The sequence below is a fragment of the Rhineura floridana genome, chromosome 15, assembly GCF_030035675.1.
Source record: "Rhineura floridana isolate rRhiFlo1 chromosome 15, rRhiFlo1.hap2, whole genome shotgun sequence".
Classification (NCBI taxonomy): Eukaryota; Metazoa; Chordata; class Lepidosauria; order Squamata; family Rhineuridae; genus Rhineura; species Rhineura floridana.
The window spans coordinates 4660123-4677969 of record NC_084494.1 but is presented as its reverse complement, the minus strand read 5'-3'; the positions used below and the strand labels follow the sequence as shown (position 1 = coordinate 4677969).

The 17847-nt window shown below is 42.7% G+C and overlaps 1 protein-coding gene across 18 annotated transcripts in view; it reads right to left on the bottom strand.

Annotated features, from left to right (window-relative positions):
* Positions 1-17847, bottom strand: part of MACF1 (microtubule actin crosslinking factor 1) — a 383383-nt gene that overhangs the window by 146057 nt on the left and 219479 nt on the right. For 14 of the 18 annotated variants that reach the window (XM_061597825.1, XM_061597831.1, XM_061597827.1 and 11 more), the window contains exons 37-42: positions 17253-17402; positions 13972-14187; positions 9264-9413; positions 6875-7102; positions 1329-1478; positions 324-557 (exon numbers count right to left, since the gene is read on the bottom strand). In XM_061597825.1, coding sequence (XP_061453809.1) covers positions 324-557; positions 1329-1478; positions 6875-7102; positions 9264-9413; positions 13972-14187; positions 17253-17402 — 1128 coding nt within the window. The remainder of the gene's footprint in view (positions 1-323; positions 558-1328; positions 1479-6874; positions 7103-9263; positions 9414-13971; positions 14188-17252; positions 17403-17847) is intronic. The other 4 variants (XM_061597837.1, XM_061597844.1, XM_061597842.1 and 1 more) reach the window with 1 other exon arrangement.

Genomic DNA, 17847 nt, shown 5'->3' with positions numbered 1-17847 from the left:
TATAGGGCTTTGTACACCAGAACCAGTACCATGAACCGAGCCCAGTAGCTTAACTGCTAGCCAGTGCAGTTCTTTCAGCAGCAGCTTAATATGATGATGAGCAATCAAGCCACTGTATTTTGCTCAGCCAAAGGGGCAGCCCCACTACACCATCAATTACTAGTGCAACCTGTTGCAATTCAATTCCAAGAACACCAGACTACACCGTTCACATATTTATCCAGCTCCTTCTTAATGCCAGGGAGGGAGTTTCCAGACTTCAGGCCTCGGTGATGGCCTGCTTTCGTTTACTATGGGACCAGCAGCAGCCTGTGGTTCTTTACCTTTTCTGTCTGCTGCTGCACCACAGTGCTCACGGCACTCTTGAGCTCCTTCTGAGCCGCCTCTGTCCTCTCCTGCAGGGACTGGTACCGTTCCTTAGCCTGACAGAGTCTTTCTTGCAGGGATGCCAGCTCCCTGGGGTCTAGTTTAGTCCGGTTCTCCTCTAGAAACTCCTCTGTTGCTTTCAAGATGCTGGCGAAGGAAGCTGCCCGGCTGTGCATGCTCCTCTGCAGATCCTAATGGCAGAAATGAAAAGAATGGCAATGAGGCTAAAGACCTCCGATATTTCAGAGTTGGCATTTATAATCCACCCATCCTGATTTCTCAGCAGTTTTTTTTAAAGTCCTTTAAAAGCTCTCATCAAAAGAATACAATCCACACTTAAATATTAGGGCTATCCACTGATTGAAAAAAGTTGATTACTCATTAAATACATTTGTACATTTAATAAGTGTTCCTTTTTGAGACAAAAATGAGTGTGAGGACTTAATAAACAAAATCTACTACTGTCAGAAGGGAGGGCAGTTTTTGCATTTTTTAAAAAAAAAACCTGCCTTGAACTAATCTCCCCAAACCAAGGAGCCTGATCTTAATTGACCATCTCACTGATGCTTGTGCTTGTGGAAGCTGCTTAGATTTGGGTGGCCCTCAAAGAAAGCTCTGTCAGTTGCAGGGCAGCCGCTGAGTGATCTGCTCTGTATGCTCTTGCTGTCCAACATGCCTTTTTTAGAGGACAGTCAATACCCCATGAAGTACAAGACTAAATTGTATTGTGGCTTTATGGATCAAACCAGGTCAGATCATTGGGATGTTCCTGGGGATGCCCTTGAAAATGGTCCAGATTGCAGAATGCTGAAGAAGGATTGGTGACTGGCTTTTCTAGCTGTGCTAGTTGCCTGCGAGCTACTGAGCCTACTTCATGGATTTAACGTTGACCTATAAAGCCCTAAGCAGAAGTAGCCTACCTGATGCCCTCTAGCTGTTCCACCCTAAAATAAATATAATACCTTAATATCACTCTGCCTCTGTTCCAGCACAGCAAGGTCCCCTTCCCTAGCTGCTCCCTGTGGATCCACCAGCCTGTTCTCAGCCTGATTCATCCAGGTGCACAACTCCTCCAGTTTCTGACTGCGTATGGCTTGCTGTTCTTGAAGCGTCTGTTTAAATATTGGGTTGTTTAAAAACAATGACACAAGAGCCTGTTAATGCCTATCAATTAAGCCATTACAATGACAAATGCAAGTCAACCAGGTTGCAAAACAGAAAGCACTTTAGCAGGAGCAGTCAAAAACCCCCAAGAGGCATTGTTCCAATCTCTCTTTCACCTCTCACCCTTTACTTTTGCTCTAGACAGTAATTTGGTTCCATTGTCTGGAACAACAAAGTGCAGATGGTTTAAAATTGGGTCATTTGCCATCTGGGTATTTTCTCGTGGCTTAATTCTCCTCTCTCATTCACATACAGCAGCCCATTAATCAAGGAGTGATGCTGACTTGATGGCATTTCCTTGACAGATGAATTATCAGTGGGGAAATGGATGGCAAAATCTGTATGGATCTTGCAGGAAAAGAGAAAGTAATAAGAATCTGGTCTCCTCCTTGAAGACCTTTCCTGTAAAATCCACACCAATTTTACATTCCAAGGTAACAGTTCTCATGCCTTTTTCTCCCACCGGGGGGGGGGGGGATTCCATCAAGTGAGCCCAAACATAAATAATTTCCATGGCGACAGCTATCCTGGCTAGTGCCACCAGGACTAGAAAGCAATTAACCCAACTTCTACTTGCAGCCTTGTTTCTGCATTCCAGAGTCAAGAACGAAAGATACCTGGGGAATAGTAAGCTGTTTTTAATGACCTTGCACAACTGCTATAACCCAAGAAATGTTATTTCTGGGGAGAGGGAGAGTTTTGGACACTGCACCAAGCCAAGTCTTAGATTATCCTCTTGGAGTACAGCAAATAGAGCATAATTGGTGCAATTGAGCATGATGTGTGACCCTGGACCATCCTTCTTTCAACCAGCATGCAATTTCTCTTTCCCTTGGTGCCTTATGATCAAAGCATACAAACTTTTGCCAAATGAGAAACAGTGCATTTTTTTTTGTTTTCAGACAGTCCTTAAGCCAAATAACAGAAGCAGTTTGAGGAGGAGAGGGGAAAGAGCACTCCTAAAAAGCACTCTTCAGCAGCATAATGAGATCTTCTCGCATTAGGGATGGGAGAACACACTGAATCTGAAAAGGCAAAGCAAACTGGTTAATACACACACAAAAAAAGAGGCAGAATAGGCACACGTTACAGAGGGACAATTGTTAAACAAAACTTTACTTGTATCAGCAGTGTCTGAAAGAAACAGAGAGAGGCAGAGGGGGGCATGCAGTTATGGGGGCTGCAAAAACAGGCCATATTGAGCAAGCATGGAAGGGTGGCACCCTCTGTCTGTATTTCCTAAGGGCCAAACTAGATGCGCTGCTAAACTGAGAAGCATATTTAGACTCTTTCAGGGTCTCAATAGTAGGTATTCTTTGTGTTCTCACTACAGTCACTCTACATTCCCTAGATTCAGGGAGGGCAAAGTTCAGGCTTGCTGGATCTGCTTTGTGTTTCACTAAAACCCAAAGATTCACCAACTCGTGCAACACTTTAAGAACAAAAGAACCCAGGTGCCTATTATTATTATTGTCGTTGTTGTTGTTGTTATTATTATTAGATTTATATCCCACCCTTCTTCCCAGTAGGAGCCCAGGGCAGCAAACAAAAGCACTAAAAACACTTTAAAACATCATAAAAACAGACTTTCAAATATATTAAAACAAAACATATTTAAAAAAAAAATTTAAAGGCTTTAAAAACATTAAAAAGCAATTCCAACACAGACGCAGACTGGGTAAGATCTCTACTTAAAAGGCTTGTACTTATCCTTCCTAAGGACAGCCACTTCAAAAAAAAGTTAATTACAATTACTAATTTGATTGGTATTGTAGCCATTCATACGTGCGTGTGTGCGTATGAATATTTAGAATTGGGAAATCTCCATAGAAAAAAATAGTAGTGGATAAATTTATTTATTCTTTTATTTATCTTGGTCTTGGAAGTGCTGCTTAGAGATATAAGGCAAGATAAAAGGATCTCAGGAATAAAGATAAAAAAAGAGGAATATAAATTGAGAGCATTTGCTGATGATTTGATAATTGTATTAGAAAACCCTTTGGAAGGGATTAATGTATTGATGGACAAATTAAAAGAATTTGGACCGTTAGCAGGATTTAAGATCAACAATCAAAAAACAAAGATGTTGGTGAAAAATTTATCTTCAAGGGAACAAAAGGAGTTGATGGACAAGACAGATTTTAAAATAGAGGAAAAGTTGAAATATTTAGGTATTATTATGACAAATAAAAATTCAAAGTTGTTTCATAATAGAAAGACTTGCTAAAATGGGATAAATTACAATTGTCATTAATGGGCAGAATATCCGTGATAAAAATGAATGTATTGCCGAGAATGATGTTTTTGTTTCAAACAATACCTGTAATATCCTCTGATTTACCTTTTAAACAATGGCAAAAAGATATCTCTAAATTTGTTTGGCAGGGAAAAAAACCAAGAGTTAAATTTAAATTATTACAAGATGCCAAAGAAAGAGGAGGACTGGGATTACCAAATTTGAGACTTTATTATGCTGCTTGTTGTTTAGTCTGGATAAAGGAATGGTTATTATTGAGGAATAAAAGACTATTGGATTTGGAGGGCCACAACCTGAAGTGGGGATGGCATGGATATCTATGGTATGATAAAGTAAAAGTTAATGTGGATTTTAATAATCATTTTATAAGACGTCCTCTGTTGAAAATATGGAATAGATATAAACCAAGGTTTTATTCGAAAATACCATTATGTGTCTCAAGTCAAGAAGCATTTTATAGAAGAGAAATGGCTGGAAAAGAGAAATGGTTAACTTCTCAAGAACTTTTAGAAAATGTACATGGAGAATATATAATGAAAGAGAGAGAACAACTGATAAAGGAAGGATATAGTTCTCAATGGTTTGCCTATTTACAATTGTTAGAGAGATAGAAAATGGATAAGAAAATGTATGGGTTTGAAATAAGTAAATCTGATTTTGAAATAGGTTTGTGTACAAATGATGAAAATATAATTGCGAAAATGTATAAATTCTTGCTGAAAATGGATATGGAAGAAGAACAAGTAAAAGAGTGTATGGTAAAGTGGGCAAAACATTTTGGTTATAATATACAAATGGATCAATGGGAAAATATGTGGAAAAAAGGCTTGAGATTTACATTATGCTATAATCTTAAAGAAAATTTCTATAAAATGATGTACCGTTGGTATATGACTCCAGAAAAGTTGTCAAAAATGTATAGTAATGTTTCTAATGTTTGTTGGAAATGTAAACAACAAGAAGGATCATTTTATCATATGTGGTGGTTATGTAAACAGGCAAAATCATTTTGGGCACAGATAGGTAGGATGATGCAAAAAATTCTAAAGATAAATATTCAGTCAAAACCAGAATTTTTTTTATTGGGTTTTATGGATAAACAAATAGAAAAGAAATATGGAAGAATAATATTATATATGATTACGGCAGCAAGATTATTATATGCACAAAAGTGGAAAATGGAATCAACACCAACAACGGAAGAATGGCTATTGAAATCAATGGACTTAGTAGAGATGGATAAATTGACATGTTTACTTAGAGAAAAATCGACGGATACATTTCTTAAGGAATGGAAGCCTCTCTTAGACTTTTTGTTGAAAGATAAGATTTGACGATTAATTAAGATAGACTATGGAGAAAAGTGATTTTGTATGTATTAAGAGACAGGTTTGATATATATTATATATTTATAGCTGATCTGTGACAAGTCGGAAGTCAAATTTTTTATTTTTATTTTTATTGTGTTATGTTTTTTTATTTTGTTTTGTTTGTTTTATGAAAATTTGAATAAAAAATATTGTAAAAAAAGAAAAAAGAAAAAAATAGTAGTGGAAAATTTTCTACCCATTGTCTCTACTTGGGGGGCAAATTTAGCCCCCAGACCCTCCTGTTATTGATCCATATCTAGGGCATGGGTGAGGTGAGCAGAAGGTAGATTGGATCTACTGGCAGATCTCTGGGTGATCTGCAGTGTATGGGCAAGGATTTCTGCTCCTAATTGTTTAACAATAGCAGCAACAAAAATTAGGCTGCTGAAATGAAGAAAGCTTGGGGGGTAACTAGAAATGGATTTTTATGTGCTGGGGAAGGTGAAGAGGCACAGGTGAGGTGAAAAGGCGCAACCTCCAAAGCCCACCTCTTCAAGAAAAAACAGAGAAGCAGTTAAGGGCTTCGACACACACAGAGATTACACCCATCTTTCTCAAAAGCTCAGAGACATTCTCCAGCAGAAGAAAAAGGCAGAGGGAAAAAACAGGTGACTTTTGATTAAACCATAGCCTTGTGTAGACTGTATGTGCAGCTGTGTACAACAACTGCATACTACGCCCTCTGTCTGGAAGATCTCATTGGCCATGTTCACAGGTGATGGTAAGCCATAATCTAGAGGTGGATAACCCATTTGGCCAGTGGGCTGGATCCAATCCAAATTTAAACAGCACCAAATGCAAGTGCCAACACACCCCTAACATCATACGATGTAGGTGACAGGTGGCTGTGGCTGGAGGAAAATGGCCTTGCAAACCAAAGGTTCCCAAGTCTTGCCATAAACCATAGCTAACAGTGAGCAAGTGAGTGTGAACTGATGGATCACTCCCACTGCACTCCTCTCTCCATCATGCTAGGAGCAGGAAACCACGAGCCTTGGCTTAGCATGATGTACAAACCAGCACTCACGGTTTGTTTTCTCTACAAGCAAAACGTGATGTTAAGCTTCTTGGCTTACTAACTGTGATTTGTCTGGAGACAAGCAAGCCACAAGCACTGGTCTGCACACATCACACTATGGTTTGTTGCTCCTGGCTCAATGAAGAGAGCAGCACAGTGGGGGGCGATTGAGCAGCATGTGGTAGCACACTGCTCATCCATGTGCAAATTGGGCGAACGTGTATGTTGCACTCATACTGTATATCTGTAAGTACACTTAAAATATTACTGGTGTACCGCAACCCACCCACCCCCATAGTTTTGATGTGGCCCAAAGACCCTGGCCTACATTTGCACCACACTGTGCCAGTTTTAAGTCCCTCCCGCCTCCTCCGCCGACCCTGCTCCATCCAGATCTTTACTCTAAAGAGGAGATTGAACCCTAGTACAGCCACAGAATGTTTTTGAACTGGCATTTTCCTTTCCCCTTAGAACAGCCAGCTATTTGGATTCCTTGCTTATGAAAAGAAATCCTTGACTCTCTCTATGAAAGGGAGGATGGAAAGAGACAAAGAAAGGAGGCCTCTCTCTGCATTGAAGCAGCAGCTGACACACTGTGTGATGTCATGACTTAATTGCAGCTTTGGGAAAGAGGAAAGACACACATTCTGCTCCCTGTTAAATACAACACAGCGCAGAGGGCCACTCCACCACCGTCACCTGATCCGTCCGCTCCGCTTGCTGGAGACAGACCTGCAGGACCTCCACCCTAGTGGCCAGTCGCTCTGAAAGCTCCCGGAAGGACATCTGCAGTTCGTTTAGCAGCCTTAACAGCTGCCTGCTTTGCTCCGGGGTCAAGTCTTGAGCATGCTCAGAAATGAAGAACTGAATGTCAAAGGCTGTTGCATCGAGCTGAGCTTTGCTATCTGCAAAGGGCTTCTTCAGCTCCTGGATGAGTCAAGAGAGAGGAAGAGGAAAAAGTGTAGTCAGCGCCAACTACTTTGAGGCTGTACACCCTGCCATAAACTATACAAGGTGAAGAGGCAGAGAACTGCAACCTTTGCCCAGGGCTGTCAGTCTTTATTCAGAGCTACCTTCTCAAGAGAACCTTTTCACCATCTTGAATGACTGGATGACCAGCGGACTTTAAAACAGAAGAGCCTTAAGGGCCCTTCATCAATACAGAATATTTTCCCTGATAGTCTGGAACTGACACATTCAGAGCTGTGGAGAACAGCAGAGAAACCGCTTGGAATCATCTCTCTGTCTCTCTCTCTCTCTCTCATACACACACACACAGGATTTGTGAGTGGATGAAGGTGAAGGACCTGGGGATGGACCAATTTGTCGATTTCAGTTTCTCCTAGTTTCTTGTTTTTTCAATCTAAAGTTCAATTCCCACATGGATTTTTTTCAAGTCCTCATGAAAATTCAACAGCATTTTAGTGTGTATTCCACATCACACATTTTTGTATGCAATTTTGACTAATGTAAACATTTTTAAAAGCCATTCCCGCTAACATAATGCATTTTTGTTCATTATTTTCAAAAATATATGCATTTATTCATACTTTCCCCATGTATATCCTTTTTATGCATTATTTGGTTGAAAAACATTACAAAATTTGCAGAAGTGAGAATTTCAAAGGATGGTTGCGTTTCAGTTCATATATTGTTTCAGGAAATGTGGATTTCGTAGATTTGCCTTTGGATGTAAACTGAATTGAATTTCTCCCTCATCCCCAGATGCACCTCAGGGTGCAAGGTCTTTCTCTCTGTGAACGTGATGCAGGGTCAGTGGATTTGCAGCCTGCTGCAGAAGTCTTGATTTGCTCCAAAATGCTCTCCTTGCATATTTAAGAGTAAAACAAATACATTACTAGGAGCCCTAAGACTCCAGGGTTCTCTCTCTCTCTCTCTCATTCTCTCTCTCTCTCTCATCCAAAGGAAGCTAAGCTCTACCTAGCCTGCCACATTGCTCCGGAACTTCTCACCAATCAATGCCAATCAATGTTATATTCTACGTCAAGCCAGTGCTGCCTGGGGCTGATGGGAGTTGTAGTCCAAAACATCTGGAGGGCACCAGGTTGGCAAAGGCTGTTCAAGTAGAAAGGGGTTGGCTGGTAGGGTTACCACTTCCCCCAAATAGCAGGCCATACAGTTTAAGGTCTGGCTTCCCAGCCACGTACCTTGGTCAGTAGCAAACTCAGGCACACAACACATTAACATAAAGCTCTCTAGAGCTTCAGGCAAACAAGAGAAAATGTTTTTTTTCAAACACCACATCATAAAGCTAAAGAATTCATGGCCATAGATGGTTATAACTTACGACAATCACAGTCTAGCACAGACTGTTGTGATGTCTGCTGGCACAAAACAGAATTTTAAATGCATGGGTGATGATAGGCCTGTCAGTGGCTAATCACCATCATATATCCATTTTTAGCAAGCCTCACTAACCATCAAGCAGATCACCTTGCACTACGTGTGTGTGGGGGAGCAGGTTTGCCCAGGCAAACCAGGAGCTTCCACTAAGCATAAAGCCCCTGAGTCTTAGAGAAAGAAATCAGGTGTAGGTGTAGGACCACTCAGGGCAAGAAAAATGGAGGAAGGAGTGAGACAGAAGGAGGAGGAAGGAGGCCTCCTCCCTCTGTCCCACCCATTTCATCCACCACAATTTCCAGAAAAGGCAACCTTTGATGATCAGCATGCTGGCAACCAACACGGCATGGCTACCATCATCACAGCCCTGCTTATGAATTTTCCCACAACATCTGGCTCTGTTAGACACGCTGATGCAACACAACATGATCATCCTTATGTGGATAACCGTTACTTGCAAAGCTGGAAAGGGCCCCAGAATGAGTTTAGGAAGCTGTCTCCAATATTTATCAACATATGCTTTTTGCAAATACTGAGAAACTGATAAGATATTATATTCCTAGTTAAGATGAAGTGGGCCAAGACAACAGGTCAAAAACAACTGGTCCCAAGAGTGCTAGAACAGAGATTAAGTTTCCTAATCAGTATGCAGCCACCCAGGAACATCCCCCAGTGGGAAGCTGCGGCCCTTCCAGTCAGGCTTAGCCTGAGGTGTTGCTATGACTACCTTGTAGCTCTGAAGGCAGGAATTCAAACTGCTGGCATCAGTTTTCGTGTGGGATTCAAGACTGTTAAGTAACTGTGTGGTGTCAGACGCCCAGCGCAGCAGCTCTTCCAGCCTGCTCTGGAGCTTCTCGTGATGCATTAGGATTTTAGCCTTGAAACAAAAAACAGAGAAATAATAATTAAAACCAGAATGTGAACGAAAGGGCAAACCAAGGTTAGCCAAAGATGCCAGACCTGGACAAAAATGGCATTTTAGCTGACAGGCACAAAACTAGTGACCGATAAACACAGGCCTATCTTTGAAGCAAAAGTGTTGCCTCACAAAGTAGCCCTCCAGTTAAGATCCATGTGGTAAGAGAGCTCTGAATATAAGAAGAGCCCGGCTGCTGAATCAGGCCAATGGCCCATCGAGTCCAGCATCCTATTCTCACTATGGCCAACCAGATGCCCCAGTGGGAAGCCGGCAAGCAGGACCTGAGCTCAAGAGCATGCCCATCCTGTGGATTCTAGCAACTGGCATTCAAAAATCATTCTGCCTCCAACCATGGCGACAGAGCACAGACATCATGGCTAGTAGCCGTTGATAGCCTTATCCTCCATGAATTTGTCTAATCCTTTTTTATAGCCATCCAAGTTGGTGTCATCACTGCCTCTTGTGGGAGTGAGTTCCATCATTTAACTATGCACTGTGTGAAGAAGGACTTTCTTTTATCTGTCCTGGATCTTCCAATATTCAGCTTCATTGGATGTCCACAAGTTCTGGTGTTATGAGGGAGGGAGAAAAACTTCTGGTTGCTCTCTCCATGCCACACATAATTTTATCCACTCCTATCATGTCACTTCTTTTCTTTCTTTCTTTTTTTTTATCATTAATTTTTATTCAAATTTTCAAAGACAAAAAACAAAACAAAACAAAAATAATTAAACAATAAAATAAAATGTCACTTCTTAATGGCCTTTCCTCTAAACCAGTGTTTCCCAAAGTGTGGTACGTGTACCCCTGGTGGTACGCGAAAGGGTTTCAAGGGGTACGCGGCTAAATTTTTTTTTTTTTGTACTTTATCATTGGTTTTTAGTGGCAAAAAACGTGTGTGTGTGTTCTTTTAAGAGAAAATACAGTTCTTGTGATTTCTCCAGTTTCTCACACAATCATGTGAGGGAAGATCAATATAATAACCGTGGTTTATCCTGATGTTATTCAATGCGTAGTCTCTTTCGCTCTCAATGCATTCCTTGTCTTTTCGTGCACCCCTCCAGTTTCTCATAAGACTCGGACTCCCTCGCAATGACTTTGGCCACCAAAAAACGCTTCTACAAACAGACAGATGGTGCCACAAAGATATTTATGCGTATGCTCAACTACAAAAATGTTCACACTGGAAAGCGGGGTTTTTTCTCTATCTTCAGCCCTGCAGCGGCCATCTCGCCAGCCACTTCCGTCTTGGGGAATCTCCCGCTCTTTGGCTGCAGAGCGTTTTTTTCCTCCATCTTGCCTGGCCTGCCCGATCATCAGCTGTGAATTTTAGGTGGGAGGTTTGAATCCCCTGCCTGCTCTTGGGCTGCGTGCCTGAGTGGCTTCCCAGGCAGGGTGGGGGGAAAACCGCTCTGCAGCCAAAGAGTGGGAGATTCAAGCCTCCAGCCCAGGCAAGAACTGACTTCATTTTGGTTAAGCATTAGTTCTGAATATTCAGCTCTATCGAATAAAGCTGTTAAGTATCTTCTCCCCTTCCCCACATCGTATTCGTGTGAGGTAGGATTCTCTGCACTTGTGAACATCAAAACAAAAAAACAAAACAAAATAAGTGATGTGGAGCCCCATCTTCGTCTTAAGATCACAAATATCGAACCGGATATGGCCGCACTAATATCTGGTCACAAGCAGTTCCATCCCTCCCATTAAACAGTTGTTTTGTATTGACAATTTTAATACCAAAAAAGTATTACTCTTTATTTCCAGAATTTTTTTTTGTTTGAATAATAGTTATTTTATTTATTAGTATATGAATTATTTCTATATTTTTAAATATATATTTTTGTTACATAAATATTATTTCTATTATTAAAATGTTTATTACTTACTTTGTATTTATTTTTTTACAAACATTTCATATAAAATTATAGGAATTACGAATGTGTTATAATACCTTAGCCCTCTCCCAATTATTTTTGTGAAAGTTGGGTACGCCGGTAAAATCAATGTCTCAAAAGGGGTACGCACATGTTGAAAGTTTGGGAAACACTGCTCTAAACTAAAAAGTCCCCAAAGCCCCCTTTCCGCATAGGGGCGTTTCTCCATCCTCTTGATTGTTTCGGTTGCCGTTGTCTGAACCTTTTCCAACTCCACAATATCTTTTTTGAGGTGAGGTGACCAGAACTGTACACAGTATTCCAAATGCGGCTGTACCATAGATTTGTATAGCAGCATTATCATATCAGCAGTTTTATTTTCAGTCCCTTTCCTAATGATCCCAAGCATGGAATTTGCCTTTTTCTACAACTGCCTCTGGGTCAACATCTTCATCAAGCTCTCCACTATGACTCCAAGGTCTGGTGAATGGGCTCACATAAAGTGGTAGTTGTATATGTGTTTTAAACCCTACTTATCACATTCAGGGGGGAAATGCTACAAAGCAAACCATACAGAATGTGAGAAACTGCTATTACCACATCAGGAGTCCTTTTGCAAGAACATTTTTGCCACATGGAGAGTTAAAAATACTAAGGGGAAAAATCACCCTGTGGTGAATCTTCCCCACAAAAACAGTCATGTGAACTGGCCACCAAAACTCAGGTGCGCATACTCCACACAGGCTGCGTTCAGAGAAGGGCCTAAGTACAGTTCAGGCCCTGGACATCACTGAATTATTTGGCATTTCCCCAAAGTGCTGTGTGCGTGCATGCACATGTGCATCCCCCATCTCCCTTTTTGTATGGAGTTCCTTTAAATTCTCAGCAGCCCCCTCACTAAACAGCAGTGAGGAATGGGAAGCAGCAGTGACTCAAGTTCCCAGCTTCTTCCCTGCAACAAGCATACTACTTTGAATAAAGATGTGAAGAAAAGGGGAAAAAACAGAATGCATTGCCCTCTGGCTGCACCAAACAATTAGATTATGTAGGAAAACCCAAACAGCAACATTCCGTCAAACACTTTGAGCAAGGAGGGTGTGTTTATCCATGGAACTAACAATCTCTGTGTTTTCAGGGGACCAACCTGTGCTTCACACAAAAGAGTCCTGGAGCCAGAAGCACATTCAGGCCTCCCTACCATGTCTGTTGAGCTCCGTAATAAAACTGTCCCCACCTGGCAACAAGGGCTCCCCAGTTATGGAGCTCACACACTTGGACTCAGCATCTGCTCATTGACATCTTACATACAAGCTACATACAAAAGAGAGATACAACATTCCTTTGTAGAATATATAAAACATTCCTTTGTAGAATATATAAAACTCTAATATATTTTAATTTCCTTGATGAGCAGAACTGTCAAAAACTTTTTACCATGCCTCAGGTAAAATTGAGCAGGGTCTCTGGGAGTCCACATGAAACTAGCTCGGGACAGACAGTACTGGCTGGCCTGGCCCTCAGCTGGCCATGTTTGGTCTTTAAAATTGCATGAGTCATGTGGACTGCACCAGTTCAGGCAGTGCAGGGAGGGCGGATTGCATGTCTGAATGTTCTCCCGTGTGGAGAAAACCTTGTATATAAAAAATATGCAGAATAAAAGAAGTTTTTCTCCCTTTCTCACAGCTATTATGCCTACTGATCACTTCTCATGCATGGGTTCTCCATATCTCACAATACTAGAACTCAGGGCCATCCAATGATGCTGAATATTGGAAGATTCAAGATAGACAAAATAAAGTATTTCACACAGTACATTATCAAAATACAGAATTCACTCCCACAGGTGGTAGTGACGGCCACAAACCTGCATCATTTCAGAAGAGCATTTGACAAATTCATGGAGGATAAGGCTATCAGTGGCTACTAGCCAGGACGGCTATGCTTTGCCTCCACAGCTGGAAGTAGCATCTTGAGGATTACATGCAGGGAGAGTGCTATTGCACTCAAGTCCTGCTTGCGGGCTTCCCACAGGTGGCTGCTTGGCCACAGTGAGAGCAGGATGCTGGACTAGATGGGCCACTGGCCGGATCAAGCTACAGGACTCTTCTTGTGTTCTTAAGAGCATGTTATGGAGAAGCAGGAGCTATAACCTCCACTTAAGCTTGTGCAAGGTGGGGGGAGTGCATTCAGACACGCAACTGGCACTTGCAGCTTTGCTACTCAATTCTGTTTGCACACACTGGCCCACATAACCTTTCTAGGGAAAGTTTGACAGGGCTTCCAGACAGGGATTTAATATTGCAGAAAATGTTGTTCGGATATCACAAATGTGTCACTGACAATACAGTTTTTGTAACGTTGGATTTTCCCCAGAAAGGGTAAATCCATACTAAATGGGGGTGGGTGGAGGGGAATACAAGCTGCCATTTTCATGCCAATGCCATTGCGTGAGTGCTGCAAAACAACTTGCATGCATGACGGGCACCAATCACACAATAAACACCTGTCAGGGAGCAACCTGCATTTCACAGAACATTCCTTTTCCCTAGAAAAGGCAGGGACCTCCTTTGAACTTGGTACTTGGCTGAGGAAGCACTAAATTTGGTTACTGAGTACCTTGCAATACCTAAGGAGTGCAATACCTTTTCTGCTTCTGCCGCAGTGTTCAGGCTCAGCAGCCAAGAGGCCACTGCCTTGCTGATGGAGCCAAAAGATTTCTGAAGGTTCTTGGCGTCCTTCGCCAAAGCCTTCAGTAATTGCTCAGGGACCTCTTGGGGAGGGCTGGACAGAATCCCTTTCACAGCTTCCAGCTCCCGATTTACTGGAGCTGACAAGTTCTTCAACTCTGCGTCCAAGGCCTGGGGGAAAGAGGGTGCAATTAAGCCAATATATAAGCAATACAAAAGGAGTCGCCAAGGCTGGAACAAACTTGAACCTCCCCTCCCCCAGTCTGCTGTCAAGGCTGCTCAATGCTTTCCAGGTCACAGTAATCCTGTGCAACCGGCAGAATTCACAGCTTTCACACATGGGTCATTGTCCAAGCATGAAGTGAGAGCTAAGCCAAAGAGCTCAAACCAGTTAGAGTAAAACAAAGAAAAACAACACCCCCACACACAACTGTGACTCAGTAACTAAAGTTCTGGATGTAAACCCAGGTTTAAGTCTCATTATGACTCTAAACTCCCATCTAGAGCCACAAGCACACACAGCCTCATTCACCTACAGTGATCTACCTCACAGGGGTAGTGTGAACACAACAAAGACTGAAAAGCAGTTTGCAAAAAATACAGAGGCTGTAGAAAGGATGAACAGCAACAATAATGTGTCTGATGAAGTGGATTACAGTCCATGAAATCTTATGCCATAATAAATGTGTTACTCTTTAAGGTGCTGCAAGACTCTTCCTTGCTTTTGCTGCGAGAGACACAATTACTCTTGCCTACAAGGACTTCCTTCTGCTCCAATAGATCAGATTCTGTGTCTCTGAAACTTTGTGAAGGTGCTGAAAATTGCTTGCAGTTCCTAGGAGAAAGCTTCTGCAACTAGACTGCATTATATCTGTATCACTAATTAATGGATACATCCAAACCCATCCCAGTGAAATGAGAACTGCCACCAAAATCAAAGGCCCTACATTCCCTCTCTATTTGCTCTCTTTGTTCCAAGCCCACCCATGAGGCGATGGCATTGCACTTGGGACTTCTCTGCCCCCTCTAACCAGCTGCCATTGAGGCTGCGCATTTGTGGGGAGCCCACATCATTGGCTGTGACATGGAACTCCAGCCAAAGTCAATGTGAACAAGGACTGGGTGAAATCCCTCCTGCCAATTTCAAGGTCCCAATTTCAGGGTGACATGCACTTGAGGTCTTTGAAGCTCTGGCTGGCAGTCGCCATTTTAACTGGAAATCAAAGACGTGAAAGTGGGGAGGTAAATTTATTTGTTTGTTTATTTATTGAAATTATTTAAATCCCGCCCTTCTACCCTACAATACGGTACAGGGTGGCTGACAATAAAATCATGCACAATAAAAACACAAAAAACATTACAATAGATAAAAACACATAAGACACAGTTAAGAAACATAGGGGAGTGATGTTAAAAGGGGACTAAAGAAGTAAAACCAAAAGGGGGGGAATAACATCAGTTTCAGGCTCTACCTTCAGTCCCTCCCAAAGGCTCTCAGGAAAAAGATGGTTTTCAGAAGTCTCCAGAAAACCAACAAGGAGGGAGCAGAGCGGGCTTCTCGGGGTAGGGTACCCAGAACTTGGGGGCCATGGCTGAAAAGGCCCTCTCCCTCATGCCTGCCAGTCCAACATCTTTCATTCCAGGCATGCAGGGAGACCAGAGGCAGCTGATCTTAAATAATGGGCAGGTACATATGGGCATAAGCAGTCCCTCAGGTACATTAGTCCAAGGCCATTTGGGGCTTGAAAGGTCAGAACCAGCACTTTGAATTGGGCCTGGAAACAAACTGGGAGCCAGTGGAGTCAACAAGGCACAGGAGTGATATGCTCCCTGCGCCACAATCCAGTTAACATTCTGACTGCCGCATTTTGAACCGACTGCAATTTCCAAACCATTTTCAAAAGCAGCCCCACATAGAGTGCACAGTAATCAAGCCTCGATGTCACCAATGCATGTGTCCCTGTGGCCAGGTCAACTGCTTCCAGGAATGGGTGCAGCTCGTAGACGAGTTTGAGTTGGCCAAAAGCACTCCTGGCTACCCCAGCCACCTGATATTTAAGAAGCAGGGCAGGATCCAGGAGTGCTCCCAAACTGCGGACCTGCTCCTTTCAAAGGGAGCACGACCCCATCTAGAACAGGCTGTAGCCCTATCCTTGGCAATTTTCCCTTGGCCAGCAACACTTCCTTCTTGTCTGGATTAAGTTTCATCCAGCCCTTCACACCCTCAAGGCATTGTTTTAGGATAAGCAGTCCCTCCCTGCAACCAGGTGGTAGGGAGAGACAGAGTTGTGTGTCATCAGCATACTGATGACATAGAACTCCAAATCTCCGGGTGGCCTCTCCCAGTGGTTTCATACAGATGTTAAAGAGCATGGGAGACAGAATGGAACCCTGAGGGACTCGTACACCAGCAGGCTGGGGGTCAAGCAATAGTCTCCCAGGACAACTTTCTGAGACCTGACCGTCGGGTAGGATCGGAGCCACCGTAAAATAGTGCCTCCCAATCCCATCCCAACTAGACAGCCCAGAAGAATACCATGGCAGATGGTACTGAAAGCTGCCAAGAGGTCCAGCAGCACCAACAGAGATGCACTCCCCCTATCCAATGCCCTGCGTAGGTTTCATTCCCTCTTTCACAGACTACCACACACTCCTTCAAAAAAACAAATTGGGACTGAACATTTGGACATTTAAGAAGTTTGGTCCAGTACTAATATGGGTTGTGTTTAAAATTCTTTTGCCATGTTCATTACAGATCAAGATTGGCTTAACAAAGAAGTATGGAATAAATAAAAGCCAAAAGCTTTGTTTGTGCTGACATTCAAATCTCTGTCTTCCAAGTCCAACATTCTGTCAGTGTGTGTGTGTGTGTGTGCGTGCGTGTACACATGTACTGTATGTGAAAATAACACCTTCTACAGTTTGCATCTGTTTTCTTCCCCTCTGTGCTAACAAAAGATAGCCAAAAACTTTGCAGCTCAAGAACCCTCCAGTGAAGGCCAGATTCTATGGAAAGCCATATATCCAGAATCAGTCCAAGGCCTCACCAAGTTTCTCTCTCTCTCTCTCTGACAGTGGCTATCCAGAAGTCCATTGGGAAGCTCACAAGCAGAGCAAGATGACAATGAATTCTTCTGTGCTTTTCTGTGAATCACCATAGGCCAGCTCACTGGGGAAGCGGCCTGTAGGCCCTTTCAGGTGTGAAAACCAAGGGTAAAAAAAGCCGCTCCTCTTACCGTAGCTTGGTGAAGCAGATCCCGCAGGGCTCCTAAGTTCAGTTCCGCAACCGGAACCCGCTGGATGCGCATCTCAATGTCGCGCACTCTGGACAGGAACGCAACCAATTTCTCATCATAGTTGAGACAAAGTTGTTTGCTATGTGGAGCCTGTAGAGTCAGAGGCATTAAAGCACAGGCTTTAGATTGGACAGAGGGAGAGCCACAGAGCAGAACCATCTTGAACTTTTCTCTCTGCATGGTCCTAGCTAATTTCATCTACAAAAGTTCATTGCATGTGTGGCACTTCATTCTTATAAACTGTTATTTTGTTAAATTTTTGTGAGGTGTCCTTGGAAGCTCCCCCTATCTTCTGAAACTCTCTCCCAAGAGGGACTTGCCAGTCTCCCTGTTAACCTTCTGACATCTGGTTAAGAGAGTCTTCTGCAAACTGGCATCATTCTGGACTACAACTTCCATCAGGGCAAGTTAAAACATCCCTTGGAAGGCCTTTGGCTGCCATTTCGGCTTGGTAGGCTCTTCTCTGCTGGCCTCTTACCTTCACTGCTGATTGGTTTTAGGGTTCTGAGTTTCAGTTCTACCATTACTGCTGGGT